We start from the raw sequence: 23,885 nt of genomic DNA, 5'->3' as shown, positions 1-23,885 counted from the left end.
TTATTGGAATATTGCACTTTTGCAAAACTTGATGATTAACTAGGTCTGCTAGAATAGAATTCTTTCAACGGTCTCATCTAATTCCAGCTAGTTAATTTGAATCGGAATCTTGAGACATCAAATTAGGTTTTCTCATGGCGAAATATCTATATGATTATAATAACAATGTAATTCGTTGTGATTGATCAACTTATCTGTTAAGGATGACTTGATAATCACTTTGAATTTTGGTTCAGTCTGATCAATTTGTAAAAAGTATCTCCTTATTTATGTATTTATTATATTATTCATTATATTTGTGAGAATAACTGGGTGAGAATGTTGGAGAGGATTGCTCAGATAGGCTCACAAGAATAATTATTGTTCGCAAAATCAGTTGAACGATGTATGTTACTGAGATACCTATACATTTATAAGAACCATGATTCAAGAATAGCGTATCTTGTAGCTGTAGATTAACAATATTTCATTATGAGTATTTTTCATTCCATACCTCAATGCTCACTTCATTCCTTATCAATGATGTGTTACACCAAGTAACTAACCTAAATAATCTATTCAAAAGAAATGTCCACCCTTTCAAGAATTTGTGTGGAATTCATCGATAAAAGTGCTGTGTTTTGTTTTTCAGCTGTGGGATTTGCGTGTTGGTCGCGTACTGGCAGAATTCAGCGATCACTGCGGCTCTGTTACGGGAGTGGAGTTCCATCCTCATGAGTTCCTGCTTGCCTCATCAAGTGCTGATCGCACTGTCAACTTCTGGGACCTTGAGAATTTCTCTCTTGTATCGACCACTGAAAGAGATAACACCTTCGTTAGGTAAGTTGTGTATCAGAGCGTGTTGCATAGAGTTTATTTATATAAGAAGTGAACTCTTTTGCTTATAGCTGATGTACAATTTGGAAGAAATTATGTCACAGAAACCTCATTCTGAACGGCTTAATATAGCAATTTTCAAATTGTATAATTGTTTAATTCTTCTTCATTCAAACCAGCCCTCAATTTTCAAAACTTACATGATTAATTGAGGTTTTTAAATCTTGGGTTTTCATTTGAATGCATCATGCATTTCTCATGACTGATATTCTACAAAAAAATCGTATTAACTTGTATCAAATTCCTGCTATTGAAAAACTCTTCTAGATAAAATCTTACTCAATTAAAATACTTTTTATTATTCAAATCTATTAAGCTCCTTGCTCACATACAGTTCAATAGTTTTCTATCATTTATCACTGTATCTTACGACGTAGGGATTACTGAAACATGATATTCATTGAACGATTTAATTTTGACCTCAACTGGATTAAATCTGTATTAAGTTTCGTTTGTTTTAATGTCATTCATTTTGAGATTCAATTTAGTTTAAGCTTTTACTGTGGAAACTATCCCAAGTTATACATATACAATTATTTTGTAACATTAGCTATAGAGTGCAATGTATGTAGCCTTCAGTTCTCTATAATAATACTGAGTTTGTTTATTGCAGATGCCTCGCGTTCAGCCCCGAAGGAGAATGTCTGTTTGGTGGAAGCAACGACACACTCAAAGTGTTTGTATGGGAGCCGGCAAGAGTTTTGGACTCGGTCAATGTTGGCTGGTCGAAAGTACATGACATCGCCTGTGCTCAGAGTCAGCTGGTAAGCTATATTTATCTCGCACTATTCAATTGTTTCTGTTTTGCTTTTTATCTTCATTAATCTGTATATAATTGATAACTACCAGATTGAACCTCCGGATTGATAAGAAATCCTCTGAACTGTTAAATACTTAATTTGGTTTGTACGCGTATATAATAATGTAATTATTTTAAAGTTTGTTTCTAGGAAATAGTCCAAGAAACTCTGTAAATAATTTCAAGTTCCACAATGTTCAGACTAAGTTTTTCTGTAACAAATTGTGGGTGAATAAAACCAGTTAGTTTACCAACCAAGCGACAAGGCCAGTCAAGGTGATTTTATATAAGTATGATTATTTAAGGCTTTGATTTTGTTCATATAACAGTATTAACTGTTTGCCGAATCTTTCACACAACTTGACTAGTGGTCTACAGCATTATTAAAATACCAATAACCGATAAAAATGAACCAGTTTCAATTCCATAACCATATTGATGATGCAGTTTACATATTTCAATGATTCGTCTCACGAGTAACTCCATCAACAACATTTTACTATTCAACTGTGTATAATAAATACTTTGAAAGAACTTCTACAGTTTTTAGAACCTTCCGGTCTATTTAGTATCTGCTTTGCTTGTCGTATGTAGTAAGAGTTGCTTGTAAAATAATCATTACTTTAAAATTCCACTAAATGGAAATAATTTAAATTTGAGATTGTTTAGAAGAGAATTGTGGTTTGCAGATTGGCGCCACCTTCCACATGATGAATGTGATGCTGTGGGTTGTTGATCTGAAGAAAGTGAACCTGAGTGTGGCGTTGGCCGACACGCCGGTGCAGTCGACATCCAGCTCAGGGCCAGGGCAAGCTACCACCGCCACCCCGTTCGCCCATGGCCAAAGCGTCAGGAAAAGCTTCAGCAAACAAAAACCTTCGCCTGATGCAAAAACTAAGTGAGTTAGTTATTCATTTCTCAATCTTAGATTCAAAATTTGGTGCTCCATCGAATAATTCATTTATCGAGGTGACTGGGTGATTCAGCTTCTTCAAATGTGTGGGCTACTGACAGTAATCACGTAGCTACTGTAAACTACTATGATTTGTGCTCTCTTGGTATCCTTTTTATTGCGAATTCATGTTCGAAAACATGAGAAGTTAAGTGAATTCTTATTACTTTGAATTGATATTTTATCTCGTATATTTTGCACTATCAAATAAATTCATATCTTTTTGTTCTTCCTAGTTTTCGACTCACTAAATTATAACGTATTCTACTGAATCTATCAATATGTTGTAAACGAATGGCTTTACTAACTCAGTTCATTTTGTTCTGTAATAGTTTGATTTTTTGAGGCAGGCTTTACGTAAATTCGTTGAATTCCTTATAGATGAACAAGATAATACCTCTGATTATGAAACAATTATGTTTAAACCAATTCCAATTATGTTTGATTTATGTTTAAATCATAGAATTATTATGAAAATGACATATCAACCAGTGAGCACCCGGGCTAAAATCACAAAACTCTAAACTCTTGCAATTATCTCGTATTTATTCATTTAATTGCCTTTTACAGAATATCTGTGAAAACAATTGATGAGGTGGAGCGGTCAGAAACCGACCCAGAAGACGATACACAACCAATAATCCCCGATGTCAACGATTACAGAGCAGTATTTCATCCCAATAGATCACGTGAGTGTATTAATTTATTGATTCTATTCTAATGTTCGCTTCTGCTATGAGGCCTTGGTTGTGCATTAAATACTGTTTGATTTGCAGCTAAAAATTGATTTAAATTGGATTTATTGATTTTAAAGTTCTACTCAGTTTCAGAAAGAAAATTATTAGTTCCAATGATAAGACTCAATTATATCTTTTCAATTTGATCTCACTATTTGCTTTTCTGATCGTAAAATAATTGACTTTAAAATAAGTTATTATTTTCTAAAATGTTTTAAAGTTTTCATCAAGATAATAGGCCTACATTGTGTTTTGAACAAGTTTTTTATATTCTACGGATCTGATATTCATGTTGTATTACAATAAATTTGATGTTGAATGCTGTATGTTGAATTTCTTTGAATACATTCGGTTAATCATCAATTGGAATGATAAATATTTGTAGCTCTGTAGTTCTGAATTGAGAACAGTTTCGGGCTGTCAAAGCATGTTTTTCCCAACCTGTATGTAAATTAATAAACATCTCTTTATTTATATGGAATATAGTCTTTTCTCATAAATTTTTGATAATACGTTTTTGGAATACCGAACACGTCCTCAATCATACGTTATGAAAGTTCAAAATCATCATGAAACCTAGGTTATCCATAATTATCATTCATTTTGAATTTTTCAACATTTTTTGTTTTGGTTTCATATTATTATTATATTTTTAGTGATGCATGATTTTTTTCTTTTTTTCTCCAGTTAATCGAAGCCCTCCTCCAAGCAACCCTTTTGTTCCACCACTTAGTGATGATGGTAAGAACATTCATACAATTCTCAAACCACTCACACCTTGGCATTTTACACTACAATATCACTACAATTTTACACTACCGTTTAGAAATCGTAATTTTTCAAAGAAGCTATTCATAAAGTATTGTATTGTTCTAAGTAACGATTCAATTGTTAATTGTTCTTATCCACCTAGAACTAATCTAGCCTTCTTGTTCCACAAGCACTTGTATCCCGCACCAATCTTTGCTCTGTTAAAATAATTAAGATTCATCCTCTATACAATATGCTGTGATTCAATTATTTATATTTCTCTGTAATTGTATATTTATGCTTTCGATTTTGTCAATTGTCATCAAGCATTGTAAACTTCTCCAACGTCCTAATAAATAGAGTTTTTCCTTAGACTGATTGTTTTGTATAACTATTACTAACAATGAAAGCGATATGATTCACTTTGAAGTGCTGTGTCTGAATAGGATATTTTCAAGTCATATTACTACTATCACTTTCAATACTCTCTTTTTGTTCTGTGAAGGCCAACATTATTGTAATAATTGTAAAATATTGCTTGTGAATTAGCATTAATGCAGCAAATTAACTTGCAGATGTTCCTAAGATAGCGATAGTAAATCCGGTGATTGATTCGCCGCCGAAATCGTTTTCGCCGGAGAAGCATATGACCTCCTTGGAGTTGAACGAGCGTCGGTCACCCCCCACCCCTTCCCCGCCTTCCTCGCTGCCCCTGCCACAACCCCCCCAGAGGCCGCAGCGTCGACTCAGCACCTCCACCCCCATCCCCATCCACAGAGATGAGATGCTCTCCTCTCCTGAAACTGAATACCCTGTCAAGTGAGTATTCGCAGTTGCGGAAACCTTATGTGTATTTGAATTAATTTAATATACCATTTTATGCATATTTATAATTCTTTAATAATTTTTGTAGTATTAGAAGCTAATTTGGTAATTTAATAATACACAACTCGAAGAAATTATTGGAAAAGAATGAACAGGCACAGAACAAAACGATTAATTCCTTCAACTTCGCTATAACACATAGAAGATAACAACTAATAAAAATATAAATGGTACTTCATTATTCCGTAGTTATAATGATTCAAAAAGTTGGTCAAGTTCTCACTCAATTAATTCTAGTTCAATTTCCAGTCCAAAAATATACAAACCACAATTTTTCATTTACATGGACTTGAAGTTAACCTTTTCATGGAAATTTTATTCAAATTTTCTTCTATATCTGTCACTTTTTTAATCATGTTGAAGGATTTACTTGATCAAAAATAGGTAATCAATAATCCTTTATAATTGAACGAGCGTTAGCAAAGTTCTCACTTTTGACTTACTGAAGGCCAAAGTCGTTTTGTGTCTGTATGTTCGACATGAACTTTGGAGAGAATTGATCAATCAACTTCAAATTTTGCACTCTTATTCTTCGAACCTTTTTACAGCTCAAGTTCGTTGGACAATAAAATTGACTCACTCCTCCGTCCTTTTCAGGATATTAAAATAACATTGAAAGTGCATAAGGAAAAAATTCATTGATTTTATTATGTAGTCAGCTGGAATTAATTGCATGCTATTTCTTTAATTTTCTCATTTGCTATTTGGGAGATATCACACAGACAGACTTTATGCGCCGACACATGATTTCAGCTGAATAATACACAACATTAATTTATAACTGCTATATTAACTCGCTTCCGTTACATGCCCCCTGTGGGTTAGGGGAGCTTTGAGTCGATCATCGTACTCAAGAATGTGTTGAAAACCAGAATTCACCCACAGTATACCTGCTTGTCATAGGAGGCGACTAAAAGGGACCCCAAGGCAACTCCAGAAGTTGCCTTGCCTTCAAACCCACGGGATCTGCCCCATCAGGGCAGTTTCGGAAGGGAAAAAAGAAAACCCCAAGAGACCAGAGAGGGGTGAAACTCCAGGCACAAATGTAGGTCAAGCGGCTGAGTCGAGGGTTGACCGGGTGCCCTAGAGGCAATTTGACGCCCCTCCTTCAGCGGAAGGACCTACAAAAAGGCCAGGAGTGGAACTCACGTAGGTCACGAGTTTGTGGGTGGAGAGACCAAACCTCGCCACTGCTCGAAGAAGGGCGGCCATTCAGGCAAAACTTCTTGGGAGAGGTGAGGCTTCTGACCCTGTGAAGTTTCGGATGGGCAAAAAGAAAAAAATCCGAGAGACCAGGGATGGGTGAAACTCCAGGCACAAATGTGGGTCAAGAGGCTGAGTCAATGGTGGCCAGGCGCCCTAGAGGCAACTTGGCCACTCCTTCCTCAGCGGAAGGACCTTCAAAGAAGGCCAGGAGTAGAACTCACGTAGGTCACGAGGACTAATCATCAGTCTGAAGAAACTGCCAAGCATATCACACTGGATTGCGACATGCAACCAGGTGATGAATGGGATGTTAGCATAGGGAAAAACTCCTGGTTCTTGTAAAGGACACAGGCATTGGTTTGCCTAACTAACATAATACGTGGGAAGACGATAAGCTTTGGTTGACGTGTGGGGTTATTTGAACCTTTGGATCCTTGAATCCGTCCCTTCAAAAATAATAGTAATAATAACTCGCTTCCGTTAACGTCTGTAACATATACTTAATAATACTGTACTACTTGTGATAGCAGTTGCTATGACAAATTTTTTTGTTCGAAGTGTTAAATTTGTGAGTAGAAGCTACTATTAGTATTCACTAACACTTGACTATTCAATGTATAGGTACCATTCATTTCATTTTTGTATAATTTATTAGTATCTTCAAATGTTGAGATCATTGAAACGGTTTGAGATATCGATGTGCGGGTTTCGCCATTAATTTTCCTTTGAAATTCTGTATCGAAATCATGTATTACATGACCAAGTTCCCATTTTAAAAAATGAAGCTGAATTCGAAATTGAGTTGGATCCATATGACAAATCCAAGATGGCGAACAAAAATTTTGAAGCGACAGTAAGTTTTTTTTCAATTGGAATAGGATCCTCATGGAACCTACTACTGTAATATCATACTTGTAAAAGATCTTAGAGATCCATACAACAGTTCATGAGCGAGGTCTTCAACCCAGTGGGTCTCTAGTAATATTCGACGGAATAAACTAGAATCTGTGTTTATAATTTGATTCCGTATTATTCTGTAATAAATGTGCTCTAGAAAAAGATGAGGTCTGAATATCTTGACTATTAACACATTATGAAAAACAGTTTACATTGGTTCGCAACACTGGAAGTAAAGGAAAAAGTTCTCTTTTTTATGAATTAGTTATATACTATACTCCTTATCCTTCTGTAAAACTGCCATAATATAATAAGAAATTCTTATATTCGAAATCACCCTTAATCCCATCAACTACATTCAACACAAATTCCTGAATTTTCATGTAGAGATGTTCTAGATTACGTTATGATTAACAATCGTTTCGCATTCGGGCAATGTAATTTTGATCATCATTATTTCCATAGTTATAAAATAACCTTATTCACTTACAACTCACGGCATGGCGAAACGATATTGGGATTTGGTTCAGTATATCATGCGACCCTAGAAGATTAAGATATTTTTAGAGATTTTGTGTTACAAGTAATAAAAATATAATATGTGTAAAAATCTTCTCACTAGTACATGCATCAAAAGTGGTTATCATAGTGATAACGATCAAAACACTATTGATGTCATTTCAGCTTTCAGCTTTTTAAAAATAGACTTGGAACATTGAGAAGATATAGCCTACTCATTAACTGCAGGTTCTCGAAGCTACTATCAGTTTATCTACCAGTAGTGAAAAATCTGATAATCAATCATAATAAAATGCATTATAAAAAATAATTATATGTTTGCAGACTGACCAGTGCTCACCAAAGTCCCAGTGAACCATCACTTAGCCGCGTCACTCCTAGTCATTCAAGGAATAACAGTTCCTCCAATCGATCAAATTTTCAACCTTTCGGAAGGCATTCAATGCTTCCTCAACCAAAAGCTGACCAGAATCATAGCAGTAAGTAAAAATGTGGCATTTTCTAGAGCTGTATTAGCAAATGCACTTGGGCTATTTTTTTGAGAAAAATAACGTTGTTAATGAATCTTAAATCCTCAAATGTCTAGACAATTTAAGCATCATATATAATTATTGGTGAGCCTTTTTAGCATTGAATAGATTCAATAGATTTAGCATTGAACACGAGTCGATTGTGGCTGAATGTGATGTGATGAGGTGGGGAAAACAAGTTTCTAGTCGCTAATGCTTATCATAAGTATCAGTATAATATACGTATATAATATAGTTCCATATTATATAAGCTGATTAGAATTTATATAGGTAAAAGCTCCTTAAAAAATTTTGAGTTGTTGAAAAACAACAATATATATTGCCGGGCAAACCATTTTTAAGGGCTTATTTCACTGCCCGGTTGCATTATTGTATTATAAGTATTAATATATAAGTTATAATGTACCGTGCAAATGCGTTGCTGTGTTGGAACATTGGCTCAGTGAACCTTTTTTCTATGGTTCTCCAGCATTAGAGTTCTCTTAGCATCACTGCTGAAGTCTATTTTTTTACAAAAAGTAACTTCATTTGCTATCCTATTATATTAAGCGAGCAATTTCTGTATATATATATTTATATGGTTATGTGGTTATATGGGTATATATTTATGTTCAACGGATCTCGAAAACGGCTCTAACGATTTTCACGAAATTTGGAACAAAGTAGGTTTATTGATTCGATTGCACTAGGTCTCAACCCTTGGATAACTCGCTGAAGGACATTAAAAGGATAAATACGTCATTGGAAAAATGGAAATTTTGTCGTCTATCGATACCGTAATGGAAGAGAGTGAACGAGTGCATGTGTGTGAGATCATCCAGCTGATCTCACGAGAAGAAACTTCAGCAAGGGAAACTTTTTTAGAAAACTTGTTTTACTTCAGAAAGTCCAAAATAGTAACTAGATGCTGTTAGTGATACACAGTATATTAACAAATATTGTAGCAGACATAGTATATCACTCTAAATCGAATTCATAGTATATCTATATGTAATTGATGATGTGTTTGTTTTTTGAAGTGTGAATAAATTGTTATCTTGATGAGTGATATACCTTAACCTAGATTTTGATTTGGACTGTAGTATAAATTTGAAAAGGGACAGTTTTGGGCATAAGCCTGTTGTGCCTCCTCATATAACTGTAAAAATAATTGTACGACTGAGAAAATGAATAAATAAATATAAACTATAAATTCAATCTTTCGTTACAAATTTTCTATGCTTTTACACTCCAGAGCAAAGCTCGGTCCCCCGATATTTATAATCAAGAAATGTAATTCATTGTAATTCTTCTCCCACAGAAAATCACTTATAAAAGTAATAACTCTGCAACAAAAATTCAACTATGTACATTTAAAACTCTTAGGGCCGCTTTCCGAGCTCGGGATCTATAAGTTCTGGACTTACAGAGTCCAGAACTGAAATAAGCACTCTGGTCCAAATCGACTTTCTGAGTCACGGGTTTATCTTCTAAACTCCGGGGGTTTTAAGTTCTCGACTTATTTGAGTCCAGGACTTTAACGCAGTAAACATGAGAGAAATTCACAATATTATATTGTTGATATTTTGGCAATGGAAGACAGCTGATAGAAGCGGGCTTATTCAAACGAGCATGCTCTCCAAACTATTTTGTAACAATTATTTTGTGAAAATACGTCTCGATTTATTTGTAGACCTATAAAGCAAAACCTAACCTTTTGAAACATGAATGAATAAACATTTCATTTTACGTTATGCTATTATTGATCATTGATCCTTGCCAGTGATTTTGGAATAACAACTTTATTATGCTATTGAGTGGGAAAAAGTATTTGTTTTGTAAAAAGCTGGAATGATAATTTATTATTGTTAAATTATTATTTATATGTTGAATATGACATTGATTGATAACATTCACAATGAAAGATGAAATTCTAAGGCAATCCTTGTATTATTTTTCTTGAAAATTTCCAGGTTATGTCACAGTCGTGATATTAGGTTAGTATTTTACGCATAATTCTGATAGAACTTTATTTTAAAATAGACTTGCAAACCATAAATTATAAATTTAGATGTACTAATCCAAATAATTTACGTATTCCAAGACATTTATTTGGCTATTAATTTACTCCAAAACAATAAATGAGATGTGTTTGCTCAGTTTAAGTCCAGAACTTAATTTTAAAAAGTACCTCAGTCGAGGGTTTAAAATCACGCTGTTTTAAGTTCTGGACTTGACGATTTTTGATAAATCCTTGACTCGGAAGGAGGCGATAATCTAATTCAAGTCCTGGACTTATTAGCATTCAGAAAGCGAAATTATAAACTCCAGGGTCTAACATGATATCTAAACTCCAGGGTCTATTTGAGTCCTCGACTACGTTAACGCTCTTACTCGGAAAGCCAATTTTCTGACTCCAGAGTTTAACGCCAGTTAAAGTCTAGAACTTAGCTAAATCCTGAGCTCGGAAACCGGCCCTTAATGGGCTTTGAGGATGTATTGTAGAGATATATTGATAATCGAACTAAAATAAAACTGTTTCTAGGTTGTAAATATGACTTCTAAATTCAACTTTCTTTGAATTATTCGATCTAACGGAAGAAGTGCTAGGAGAATCAATAAACAAATTAGATGATAATTCGATAACGTAACTAACGACGGTTAAATTAAATAGAGGTAGGTGCCATCGAATTCTAATCTCAAGTTTTAAGATGAAGGAATCTAATATTTTCCTTGGCTACAACTTTTAAATCAATTTGTTTTTTTTAGTCGACTCTTTCTTATGTGATTTGTTGTTTGGTTTCTACTAATTTCCTGTTTATCAGATTTTCATTCTCACTTCCAGATCAAAATAACAGATCATCACTCGTTCAAAAACTGAATATATCGGTCCAGAGAGAGAGAAATTCTCCAAATAATATCAACAATTCAACAAATTCAGTGAAAGAAGATAAAGATGATGATTTTATTCCGATGACTGCTGATCGACCCACGGGTCTTGATTTGGATGATTTCTTACCTGTAAGTCTCAAATTCAATTAAATTCTTTCTTTATAGGTGTACTACACAATTAGCATTGGAATTATACTTTGTAGGGTTCTTTGTGAAAGATTCAATTTATAAAACTACAACTACGTGAAATCTATTCTCAATAGAACTTTACTGCTGATTGCTCCTTATTTTCTTATTACATCTAAATGTTTATTTAGCTCAATACGTTCAACTTTTTACTTTCCTTGCCCTATTACCATAGGTAAGGAAAGTATTGCTTTCCAAAAAATAGGAAAAATTAAGGTACCCTAATTTCATGTTTTCTATACGTTTCAAGGTCCCCTGAGTCCAAAAACATGATTTTTGGGTGTTGGTCTGTGTGTATGTCTGTGAACACGATAACTCCATTCCTAATTAACCGATTGACTTTAAATTTTAAACTTAAGGTCCTTATACCATGAGGATCCGACAATAAGAAATTCAATTCAAGATGGCGGATAATTACTAAAAAACCATGTTTTTCACGTTTTTCTCGAAAACGGCTCTAACGATTTTCTTCAAATTTATACCATGGATAGCTATTTATAAGCCCTATCAACTGACATGAGTCTCATTTCTGGGAAAATTTCAGGAGCTCCGTAATATTCTTGAGAAAAATGGCGGATAATGACTAAAAATCCATGTTTTTAACGGTTTTCTCGAAAACGGCTCTAACGATTTTCTTCAAATTTATACCATGGATAGCTATTCATAAGCCCTATCAAATAACATGAGTTTTTTCCTGGGATACTTGCAGGAGCTCCGTAATATTCTTGAGAAAAATGGCGGATAATTACTAAAAAACCATGTTTTTCACGATTTTCTCAAAAATAACTTGACCGATTTTTTTCAAATTCATATCATGTATAGTTATTTATTAGTTCTATCAACTGGCATGAGTCTCCTTTCTGGGAAACCAATGGGGGGTCCACCCCATCCTTGGGAAATGGACCTAGTAACCTCCTTCTCGTGCATGAGGTAGGTAGGTAGCGCAGTTCATAAAAAGAACACATAGTCGAGATATTTCATCTGTACAAAACAGCTGTTTTGACGACTTTAAAAAAATGACTAGAAAAATCATCGAATTTCGCAATTTACACAAAGAAAAAGTACTCTGAAAATAATTATATATACACATATACAGAAGTCTGATCGTAGTTTCAAATATGAGCAAGGAAAGTTGCGTGAGTGTACCACACCAGATTTTTACATTTTTGAAAGCTTTAGAGAGATACGTTGGTCAATTTGCAGTACAATACAATTTTATCCTGATAAAACTCATGATTTTCAAACTGATCAATAATGCGAGGTTGATGGTTTACAATGATATCAATATGAATGATATCATTTGAGTAAAATTCAATATATTTAATATCAGTTGATTTGGTTGAATGATGTGGTTTAGGGGTTTATATTCTCATCTATCTAATGATCTCTCTCTTTTTTCCATTGACAGAGCAATTATTTTTCCTTTTCTATGCAATAAAATCTTACATCTGAATGGTTTTCTGTACTGACCGTTTTTTTCAATTTATTTTCAGAAGAGTTATCAGAGGTCCTTATGTTATCAACAAAGTTTTAACGAAATGTCTGAAGCAGAAGTGATCTCCTCGATCATGCGAGACCACGAATCGATGATCGCCGTGCTCAAAAGTAGAGAAAGGAGTTTACAAATCGTTTATTCCATGTGGCATAGTAAAGATATCAAGGTAATTATTATAGATACAATACACGTCCTATCAATGCTTAGTGAACTTACTTCTCAAGTTATTTTTTTATTCAACTTCCGGCAGATAACTAAATTTATTTAAAAAAAATTTTTTTTAACATTACATCTGTTTAAATCACTAGGAATATTGCATGATGTTACTCTCCTTAGACTGAACAATTTTATTTCACAAGGCATTCGGTCATTTCCTTTTCTCATTTTATGGGTTATGCTAATCATATAACTATTAAAACTTCTCGTAAATTCCAATATGTTCGATTTCAGCACAATCTTCCATTCACTATATTGTTAAGGATAAAATAAATCAAATTTCAGAAGTTTTCCCAATACTCGTATTGAAATTGCGTTCAGAATAATACATTGGAGTTGAATGATGTATTTCAACATTATTTTTATTGAATTGCAGACTGCTGTTGATTCAGCCATTGCCATGAATGATCAGGCTGTGATAGTAGATCTTCTGGGTGTCATCACTCAAAGACCGTAAGTATTCCATCTCCGAAATTTCATTATTCCAATATGAAGTAGCTGACTATTTATTTAGCGTATGGCATTTTTTGTCAAATTTTTAAAATTTTACACTTTTATAAGTGCATGTCGAGGGATGAAATATCCTGAGATAAACTGAAGTTTATCTTAATAGCATCTTTTAAGATAAATTTCTTATAAAAAATTTCACATGTCGAGGGAAGAAATATACTGAGTAGCTGACTGTGTATGAAATATTAAAAATTCATATTTAACAATAGGCAGAAATCGATAAATAAGTCAATATGGCAGCCGCAGGGTTGGTTGTTGAAAACATCCACCACAACCACAGTGTCAATTCATTCATAAATAAACACAAAAATAATTTCGAATAACTTACCAATTCTTTTTACATAATGAACAGTCAAAAACTAATAAATAAATTCATAATAATTTATTATTCACTATTATTTATTATCTGTATAATTCACTATTGAAAGCTTGATATGAATAGTAGGTTGTGAGTGATATTTCAATAAGTAATGCATTTTTTGTAACTTATAGTATTAAAAATTCGACTGAGTCACTGTCAATGTTGTTGAAGCGTTCCATAATGAAATAAAAACACACATTCTTCTTCTTCTTCTTCTTCTTCTTTTTCTTTTTCTTCTTCTTCTTCTTCTTCTTCTTATTCTTCTTCTTATTATTCTTCTTCTTTTCTTCTTCTTCTTCTTCTTCTTCTTCTTCTTCTTCTTCTCCTTCTCCTTCTTCTTCTTCTTCTTCTTCTTCTTTTCTTCTCTTCTTCTTCTTCTTTTCTTCTCTTCTTATTCTTATTCTTATTCTTATTCTTCTTCTATTCTTCTTCTTCTTCTTATTATTCTTCTTCTTATTATTATTATTCTTCTTATTATTCTTCTTCTTCTTCTTCTTCTTATTCTTATTCTTCTTCTATTCTTCTTCTTCTTATTCTTATCTTCTTCTTCTTTTCTTCTTATTCTTCTTCTTCTTCTTCTCTTCTTCTTCTTCTTATCTTCTTCTTCTTCTTATTCTTCTTTTCTTATTCTTCTTTTCTTCTTCTTATTTTCTTCTTCTTCTTCTTCTTTTCTTCTTATTCTTATCTTCTTCTTCTTATTCTTCTTCTTATTCTTCTTCTTCTTATTATTATTATTCTTCTTATTATTCTTCTTCTTCTTCTTCTTATTCTTATTCTTCTTCTTATTCTCTTCTTCTTCTTCTCTTCTCTTCTTCTTCTTCTTCTTCTTCTTTTCTTCTTCTTCTTCTTCTTTCTTCTTCTTCTTCTTCTTCTTCTTCTTCTTCTTCTTCTTCTTATTCTTCTTCTTCTTCTTATTCTTCTTCTTCTTCTTCTCTGTCTCTCCCCACTATGCCTTTACAGCGTTGGGGTAGCCTCGACCCAGTTCTTACATACCCGTCTGTCCATCGCCATTCTTCTCATCTCCGGAACAGTCTTCCCTCTTCTCCTTCCAATCTCCTCACTTCTGTCCTGATATGAGTACCTCGGTCGTCCTACAGTTCTCCTTCCCTGCACTCTCACATTCACAAACTGTTTCGCTTTTCTACTGTCATCCATCCGCTGTATATGTCCATACCATTTAAGCTGCCTCATTTCTATCCTTACACATATCTCATGCCAACTTCCTCTCTTATTCTGGTGTTTCGTATTCTATCCCTTTTTGTCTTCCCCAATGTTTTTCTATGACATTTCATTTCCACCGTTCTTATTTTATTTTCATGGCATGTTCTCATGGGCCAGCTTTCACTCCCGTACAGTAAGATTGGCTCAATTATTGATCTGTATAACTGGATCTTTATCCTCTTACTGATCTCTTTCTTACCAAATATACAGTCTTTGACGGAATAATAAGCCAGTGAACCTTTCCTTACCCTGTTCAGCACCTCAACATCTATTTTTCCATCCTCTGAGAACCACGCACCCAAATACTCATATTTCGACACCTGGTCAAGTACCTCTCCGTCAAACCCTAATTTTCACATTCTCTCCTCCTACCTTTGAGACCACCATCACTTTGCTCTTCCTTACATTGAGAACCATTCCGTTTTCTTTCAGTTCTTCTGACCATTCCGTCACAGCTTGCTGGAGTTTTTCTGAAGACTCAGAGATCAAAACAATATCGTCAGCATATAGGAGGGCTCTTGTACCAATAGGCCTCATATTCCAATATCCTACTACCATGTTCTGTGTCCTCCTCTTGCATATCTTGTGTATATCATCCATCACCAAGATGAATAGAAGAGGACTGAGGCTGTCTCCCTGTTTCACACCCTTCTCCATTTGGAATGCTCTTGATACATCTCCTCCAATTCGTACTTTGGCTGACATTCCTTCATTTACACTTCTGATGGCTTTCACAAGTTTGGAAGGTACTCTTCTATTACTCAACACCTTCCATATCCACTTCCCTGGAATGCAGCCCTCAGATCCAGAAAAGCCAAGTAAACATTCTTCCCTCTCTCAATGAATTTCGAGCATATATTTCGGAGAGATGAAATATGCTCCTGGGTCTGCCTACCTGGTCTGAACGCCGCTTGTTCCTCTTCCATATCCTGTTCCACCACTCTGCGTAAGCGTTTCTCCAGAATGAATGTGTAAATCTTCATACCCAGCTGGGATAAACATACAGCTCTATAGTTTTCACAGTCTAAAGTGCAGCCTTTTTTGTGGAGAGGAATAATAATGTTTTCCTTCCATTGTGAAGGAACTCTTTCTTTCTGCCATATTAAATTCAACAAAATCAGCAGTTTCCCTGTCAGTATATCCGCTTCCCATTTCATCAATTCTGGAGCAATCACATCGCCCCTGCTGCATTACCGACCTTCATTTTCTTCAAAGATTCTTCAACCTCATCTCTGGTAATATCTGATGTAATCCCCTCAATTTCGTCTAGCATAGGCATATCTTCATTCTGATCATTTTCTTCACCCATATGCTCGTTATTCTCCCGGAATTTAACTTCATAGAATCTTCTCCATCTCTCCAATACTTCATCCGTCTGTGACACCAATCTTCCATCTTCATTCACTATTGTTCTTACATTCTTTCCAAACTTTCCTCTCAGGTGTTTTACTGTTTTCCAGAAGGCTCGGCCATTATCCTGTCCATGTTGGTCCTGTAGATCTCTACCAAAATCTTCCCATGCCTGTATCTTTGCCAATTTTACACTTCTTTTAGCATCATTCCGTTTCTCCACATACGTTCTGAAATCTTCCTGCCTCTTAGAGATCATATATTTCTTATATGTTTTTTCTTCTCTTTAACCTTTCTCTTAACTTCTTCTGACCACCACCTTTTCCTCTTTTTAAACTTTCCAACTTTCCTCTCACCACATACCTCCTTGGCAGCTCCAGTCACGTCTCCTTTCAAGTCACTCCAGAATTTATCCACATCGGAGTATCTTTCTTCCTGGGTTTGCCAGTTCTCTATACGGGCTGAGAGCTCTGTCTGGTACCTTTCTCTATTCTCCCTGGATCTTAATTCTTCGTGCTTGATTCTCATGTATGCCTTCTGCCTGCCGTCCTTTCTCTCTACAAAGCCTGTGTCTGCCACTAGAAGCCTATGATCAGTATCCAGCTCAGCTCCTCTGATCACATTGACATCCCTCACAGCATACCTAAGATCTCCTTGATACAATATATAATCAATCATACTTTCTGCTTCTCGACCTTCTCCTACAAATGTGATTTTATGAATTATTATGTGTATGAACCAAGTATTTCCAATGAGAAGATGTTGTGATGTATACTCAATCAGACGCTGTCCATTATCATTTTTTACTGTCTCACAGCCATATTTTCCCATACTCCCATGTCCATCTTGTTCATCCTTTCCAATTCTTCCATTGAAATCTCCCATCACTATGAGTTTCCTTGATTCTTCAGCTTCACATGTTTCTCTTTCCAGCTGCAACCAAAATTCATCTTTATCTGCCACACTTGCATCCTTAGTAGGTCCATAAACTTGAATGATGCTATTTTTTTCTTCCAGATCTAGATCCACTCTAATTATTCTAGGACTTATTGCTTTCCAGCTTCTGACTCTTGTGTTGTTATCTCCATCAACCACAATCGCCACTCCACCACATGCCCTTCTTCCTTCTGCCATTCCTGAGTATCTCATGACATAACCATTATCCAAATCACTCTCTCCCACTCCCCTTCTTCTCGTCTCACAAATCCCCAAGACCTTCATCTTATATCTCTTCATTTCTTCCACCATCTCCACCTCCTTTCCTGTAAGCGTTCTTACGTTCCTTGTCCCGAATCTGATAAAGTGTATTTTCCGTTTATTAATCCGTTAATTCCTGTCCCGTCCGAGGCTAGTTGTAGTACTTTGGATCCGATGTAAACCGACGTGTGGGGGATTAGCCCAACGACGTCTTCTTTGGAGCACTTCTTCGTCTGACTCCTATCCTTCGACCTGTCTGTCTTGAGTGGCCCTACTGGTAGTTACACTACCGCCGGTATAGCTCTCCGGGTCACGGGAGTACACAAGCCCCTCCACCACGAGCAGTTGTTGTGCTCCCCAGGAGGGGAGGAATTTTAATACAGTCATTTTAATTACAGGAATATTCAAGTAATATGTGAACAAGGTTGAAAACTGGATGATTTTGAAACTACTATAACAAAGTAGAAATAACATTAAAAAATGTATTGACATTTGGAAAAATGTTCTCTTGAAAACTTGAATTTCAATATTTTGAAATATTCTAAACCTCTGTGCCTCTAAAATCAAACCATCACTTCCTGGGACGTCCGCGATCTCTTCTTCCATTTTTCTGAAAAATGTTCAATTTCCTATTATTTTTGGTGAGGAATCAGCTGCATAAGTATGCCAGGTTTCTCCTGAAATCCTATATTTTAAGACCTCAGAAAACTTCAGATCCGAAGATATAGCCCAGTCAATAAAGGTTTTTTCGATCCGAAAATTAAATAAAAGCTGAATCTTTTACCATCGATAGAACCCTCCCAAAGGGCCATTCTCCCAAAAGTCCCAAGAAATCCCCTTGGAGCTTTCCCCCCTAGCCCCCCTCGAAGTTGAAAAATGCAGGTGATCACGGAAAATCAATTATCTCTGTACCCATTGATCGGAAACAGTTCTATTATATGTCATTCGATTCGTTACATTATAGACTGCAATATTAGTTATATTCATTTTTTCAATAAAATTAACAGTTTTCTTGATAGAAAAATATATATGTAAAAATTTAGGGGGTTTGCGATTTGATTTTTTTGTTTTCTTCGTTAAACTTCAAAGCAAGTGGTTTTAAAGAAAAATGAGCCGAATAATTAATGTAGCTACTCTCATTGCAAATCCATTGATGTATATTGTTTTGTATTTGCGATTCGATTTGACACCGTGGAAGGGGAAACAGTCGACGCGGAACGGCGCGGAACGGCGCGGCTGACTCTCTTAGCCATAGTAAACAGCAAACTGGAAATCTATTATCTCTGTAACCATTAATCGGAAAAAAATCTATCATATGTCATTCGATTCGTTAAATTGAGGACTAAAATATTAGTCGGAGCCATTTCCTCAATGAATCGAAGTTTCCTTGATAAAATAATAAAATGTAAAAACTTAGGGGTTTTTCGATTTGATTTTTTTGTTTTCTCCGATTAACTTCGAAGCAAGTAATTTTAAAGAACAATGTGACGAATAATTATTGTAGCCACATTCATTGCGAATCCATTGATGTATATTGTTATGTATTCGCGATTCAAGTTGACTCTGTGGAAGGGGATACAGCCGACGCGGCTGACTCCCTTCACCATAGTAAACAGAATAATACTGCTGTCTACATTGCATCTCATTTACACTATGGCGCTCGAAACAATTAATTTTGTCTATTGTTTTGATTTATATAGATTTTCACTTTTCAATACTCTAAAAAAATATTACAATTTTCTTTTTTTTTTTTGATAAAAATCAGGATTTCGTTGTTTGCTCACAGTAAAAGTAAATTCGTATGGCTTTTGTTGGTGGGGAGTCCCTTGCGGGAAGGTCCCACCGCCTGAATATATAATTTAAGCCGTCAATGGGCCTTACGACTGTCATACTTCAGCCGGGACCGACAGTTTACCGTGCCCATCCGATAACACGGGAGTGATCTGGTTCAAAAACTTTTGGTTGTGCGAGGGTTTGAACTCGGGATCTCTATGCTGCTACGCAAGCACTCTAACCACTAGACCACGGATCACTCCACAGAGTTTGCTCGCAGAATTTATTATATTTAATTTGAAGTGCGCCTTCTCCATACGAGTCAGAGGTAACACAATTTTGATAACTCCAGTTTCAGATATACATGTTTTTCAACGAAGTTTCATGATATATTATGTGTCCGACTCATCTTATCCTTATTTTGTGAAAAATGAAGATTCAAAATTTCTTTTCATAGCTTTTCTTGTGTTTTATCTTGTTTCATCACTCTATATAATTTAAACACTTGATAATGGAATGAATATCATCAGATCACGTGAACAAAAAAAAATTAAAGGGTGGGCCTACCTGAGATACTATATGATAAATAACACTGTACTCCTGATAAGTTGAAAATTTTCAAGCTGAAAGTAGATTAATTTGTTGCACATTCGGTTCGAATATTAACAAATGTTACCAAATATTACCAATATTATCACATATAGTGAGAACGAATTACTCTGAAGCTTTCTATTCTCACTGAACATGAAGAGGCAATACCAAGCCAGAATCGCAGTTCCGTTCAAATCATTATTATCAGAGCTTTCAAATTGATGCTATGTAACAATGGATGTTATCCCCATCTCACAATTTCCCTATTTATCCTTATCCTGATTCAGAATAAAGTAGTTGATCTCTAATCACAAAAATCAATGTACAGTACCTATAATGAATAGTAAAAATAACAAAATTTCTAGTAATAATGCAACTTTTTCTAGGTACGAATTTCAAGGATCATAAAATGACTTTTTCTCAATGACAGGCAGAAATTCCAATCATCATCATAATAGTAATTTAATGGAAATTGTTTGTATTGTACATTGTTCGACATAAGATAAGCTACATCTTTAAGGTAATCAACGTATTTAGAAGTATCATGTTTATGAATGAAAGCGAGACTGTGATAGAAGATAAGTCAAACTGAAATATAAACATTATATACAATGCATATTTCTGATCAACTATAATTACAAATGATAATATCAAGCCGAAATTAATTGAGCAACTGAATTTCAAAGTTACTATCCACTGTTCAAATCGCACTGTGATTTCCTTTTACTTCCAAATGGATTGAATTGCCTCACTCTTCAACGTAACAATTATTGTAAAAAAAACCAGAGGAATGTGAACGTCATCCAAATAGCATTTGAATTTCAATTTTCAGATCATGAAATTCATAAAAAGCTAATTCTTGAGAGAATAGTGATGAATTGCAAACAGTGCAAGTAACATTGATACAAAGCGATACAATGAAAATCAACATCGATTAATTTAATACTGGACTTATCAAATTTATATTACCGTTTATTTATATTATTTATAAAGCTTATAAAATGTAGAACCAACATTTTAAATATTCTCTACTGGAGCAAAACATCGATAGAAAATAAGGAAGAGCCCATTATAAGCACATTATACTTGTGTAGTAGAATTCACTTGAACTAACTATTCACTTCAACCCTTCAATGATCACAATGAACTAGAATGGTATAAAAACTATGAAATTGATAATCAGGTACATTTTTCAAATAGCTTCACCCAACTAAATCTGTGAATGCAAAGTCATAAGAAATCATGTTCAATAGATTTAATTTGAATGCTTCAAATAGAAAATGATCTATTCTTTTGGTGCCCTAATCAAAATCAATTTCAATCAACATTAATCGACATAAAGAAAAGCTTCTGCCAACCTTGTGTAATGAATGACAAGATGCGAGTGGAGGTGAAAAATCGATATGTTAACAAAAATAATAGAAGATGATTAATCATCTTTCAATTAATCTTATACGGTAGGGTACTTTGTGGTTAAATGTGAAACACTTTCATGATTTTCCTACCTTTTATGCATGCTTACTCTTCCTTAATTTGTATGTTTGCATGGCTTTCATCTTTAGAATCTACTGAATTTTCATATTGGACTGTCTAAATAATGTGGATTCAACTAGTAAGAACGGAAGATAAGCTACTTTACAGAGAGAATCATAGAAAGTTTCAACTCAACAAGCCCAATGTATAAATTTTTTTATGCCTCAGCAGTCATATATATTTGGCTCAACTGAAGGTAAATTATCAACCTGGCTTGGAGAATATTAACTGTAGAAAACAGCAAACACTGCACGCTATGATTTTTCAGGAAATTGCCACTGTTAACACTATTGTAATCTATGATTTATCTCAGTTTTTGACATTCATAACTAATGATAAATTTCAGCATATAATTATGATCATACACACATATTTTAAATATGTATTATATTATGTAATAGTATGAATATTTTATCAGTTGCAAACAATATCTTTGTCTGTCATACAATGCATTATTTAGCACATATATAACAACAAAATGATTTTAGAGAATTAAAATGTGAAGAATTAGTTTCATCGCATGTCAAAACAATAGACAAAATTGATTGTTTCGAGCGCCATAGTGTGAATAAGATGCAACTTAGAAAGCAGTAGGCCTACTACTGTATTCTACTGTTTACTATGGTGAAGAGAGTCAGCCACGCCGTACCGCGTCGACTGTTTCCCCTTCCACAACGTCAAATCGAATCGCAAATAAATAACAATATACATAAATGGATTCGCAATGAATGTGGCTACATTAATTATTTGTCTAATTTTCTTTAGATTATTTGCTTCGAAGTTAATCGGAGAAAACAAAAATCAAATCGAAAAACCCCTAAATTTTTACATATATATTATTTTATCAAGGAAACTGTTTGATTTATTGAGGAAATGAATACGACTAATATTTAAGTCCATAATGTAACGAATCGAATGACATATGATAGATTTTTTTCCGATTAATGGTTACAGAGATAGTTGATTTCCAGTTTGCTGTTTACTATGGCTAAGAGAGTCAGCCGCGCCGTTCCGCGTCGACTGTTTCCCCTTCCACGGCGTGAAATCGAATCGCAAATACAAAACAATATACATCAATGGATTTGCAATGAGAGTGGCTACATTAATTTTCCGGCTCATTTTTCTTTAAAACTACTTGCTTTGAAGTTAATCGAAGAAAACAAAAAAATCAAATCGCAAACCCCCTAAATTTTTACATATATATTATTTTATCAAGGAGACTGTTTAATTTATTGAGGAAATGGATTCGACTAATATTGCAGTCCATAATGTAACGAATCGAATGACATATGATAGATTTTTTTACAATTAATGGTTACAGAGATAATCAATTTCCAATTTGCTGTTTACTATGGCTAAGAGAGTCAGCCGCGCCGTTCCGCGTCGACTGTTTCCCCTTCCACAGCGTCAAATCGAATCGCAAATACATAACAATATACATCAATGCATTTGCAATGACAGTGGCTGCATTATTTATTTGGCTCATTTTCCTCTAAAACTACTTGTTCCGAATTTAATCGGAGAAAACAAAAACATCAAATCACAAACCCCCTAAATTTTTACATATATATTATTTATCAAGAAAACTGTCAATTTTATTGGAAAAATGAATATAACTATTATTGTAGTCAATAATGTAACAAATCGAATGGCATATAATAGAACTGTTTATGATCAATGGGTACAGAGATAATTAATTTCCCGTGTTTACCTGCATTTTTCATGTTTTAGGGGGCTGGGGCGGAAAGCTCCAAGGGGATTTCTTGGGACTTTTGGGAGAATGACCCTCTGGGAGGGTTCTATCGATGGTGGGAGATTCAGCTTTTATTTAATTTTCGGATCGAAACTGCTTTTTTGGACCTTCATTGACTGGGCTAATAAATATCGGCAATACCGCACGGCTTGACTTCAATACTTCATTGGCAATGGATAATATTCTCTGTTACGGTTAAAAGAATTCAGGGTTGCCACTTGGATGACATAAATCATGAAACAATCAAAATTTATTAAATTAAAATAAATTGTTTGAAAACATATGTTTCTAAAACGGTTCATACAATATTTTTCCATGTCAAGTGTTGTTTGTTACAATCATTTTAGAACCATCTAGATTTACTGGTTGTCTGTGTGATATTGTACTTTATCTTGGAAGAGGTGCTACATTGATAAGTAATTCAAGATCAGATATGATTAAGTTTAACAATAAAAGTGATTTATATGGAAATTGAAATAGAATTGTTTTGTTACAGTAATATATGGAACTTGGATGTGTGCGGTGCTCTCTTGCCAGCCATCTACAACCTGCTGCAGAGCAAGTTCGAAATGTAAGTGCTATTTCAACCGAACTCTACAAATATTTTTCAGAATTAAAATGAATATTCATTCCCACCATTACTATCCGATTTTTTATGATTTTCAAAAGAATAATTT

At 34.5% G+C, this 23,885-nt stretch overlaps 1 protein-coding gene across 1 annotated transcript in view; it reads left to right on the top strand.

Moving 5' to 3' along the window:
• LOC111062973 (katanin p80 WD40 repeat-containing subunit B1) overlaps nucleotides 1–23,885 on the top strand; it is a 48,434-nt gene that overhangs the window by 10,175 nt on the left and 14,374 nt on the right. The window contains exons 6-16 of the mRNA XM_039424141.1: nucleotides 632–819; nucleotides 1,490–1,640; nucleotides 2,365–2,573; nucleotides 3,198–3,316; nucleotides 4,052–4,105; nucleotides 4,690–4,933; nucleotides 7,946–8,100; nucleotides 10,976–11,151; nucleotides 12,702–12,869; nucleotides 13,296–13,372; nucleotides 23,705–23,779. Of these exons, the coding sequence (XP_039280075.1) occupies nucleotides 632–819; nucleotides 1,490–1,640; nucleotides 2,365–2,573; nucleotides 3,198–3,316; nucleotides 4,052–4,105; nucleotides 4,690–4,933; nucleotides 7,946–8,100; nucleotides 10,976–11,151; nucleotides 12,702–12,869; nucleotides 13,296–13,372; nucleotides 23,705–23,779 (1,616 nt within the window). The remainder of the gene's footprint in view (nucleotides 1–631; nucleotides 820–1,489; nucleotides 1,641–2,364; nucleotides 2,574–3,197; nucleotides 3,317–4,051; nucleotides 4,106–4,689; nucleotides 4,934–7,945; nucleotides 8,101–10,975; nucleotides 11,152–12,701; nucleotides 12,870–13,295; nucleotides 13,373–23,704; nucleotides 23,780–23,885) is intronic.

This window comes from Nilaparvata lugens, chromosome 3, assembly GCF_014356525.2.
Source record: "Nilaparvata lugens isolate BPH chromosome 3, ASM1435652v1, whole genome shotgun sequence".
Lineage (NCBI taxonomy): Eukaryota > Metazoa > Arthropoda > Insecta > Hemiptera > Delphacidae > Nilaparvata > Nilaparvata lugens.
The sequence above is the reverse complement of the archived record's forward strand: the minus strand, read 5'-3'. Positions and strand labels throughout refer to the sequence as shown.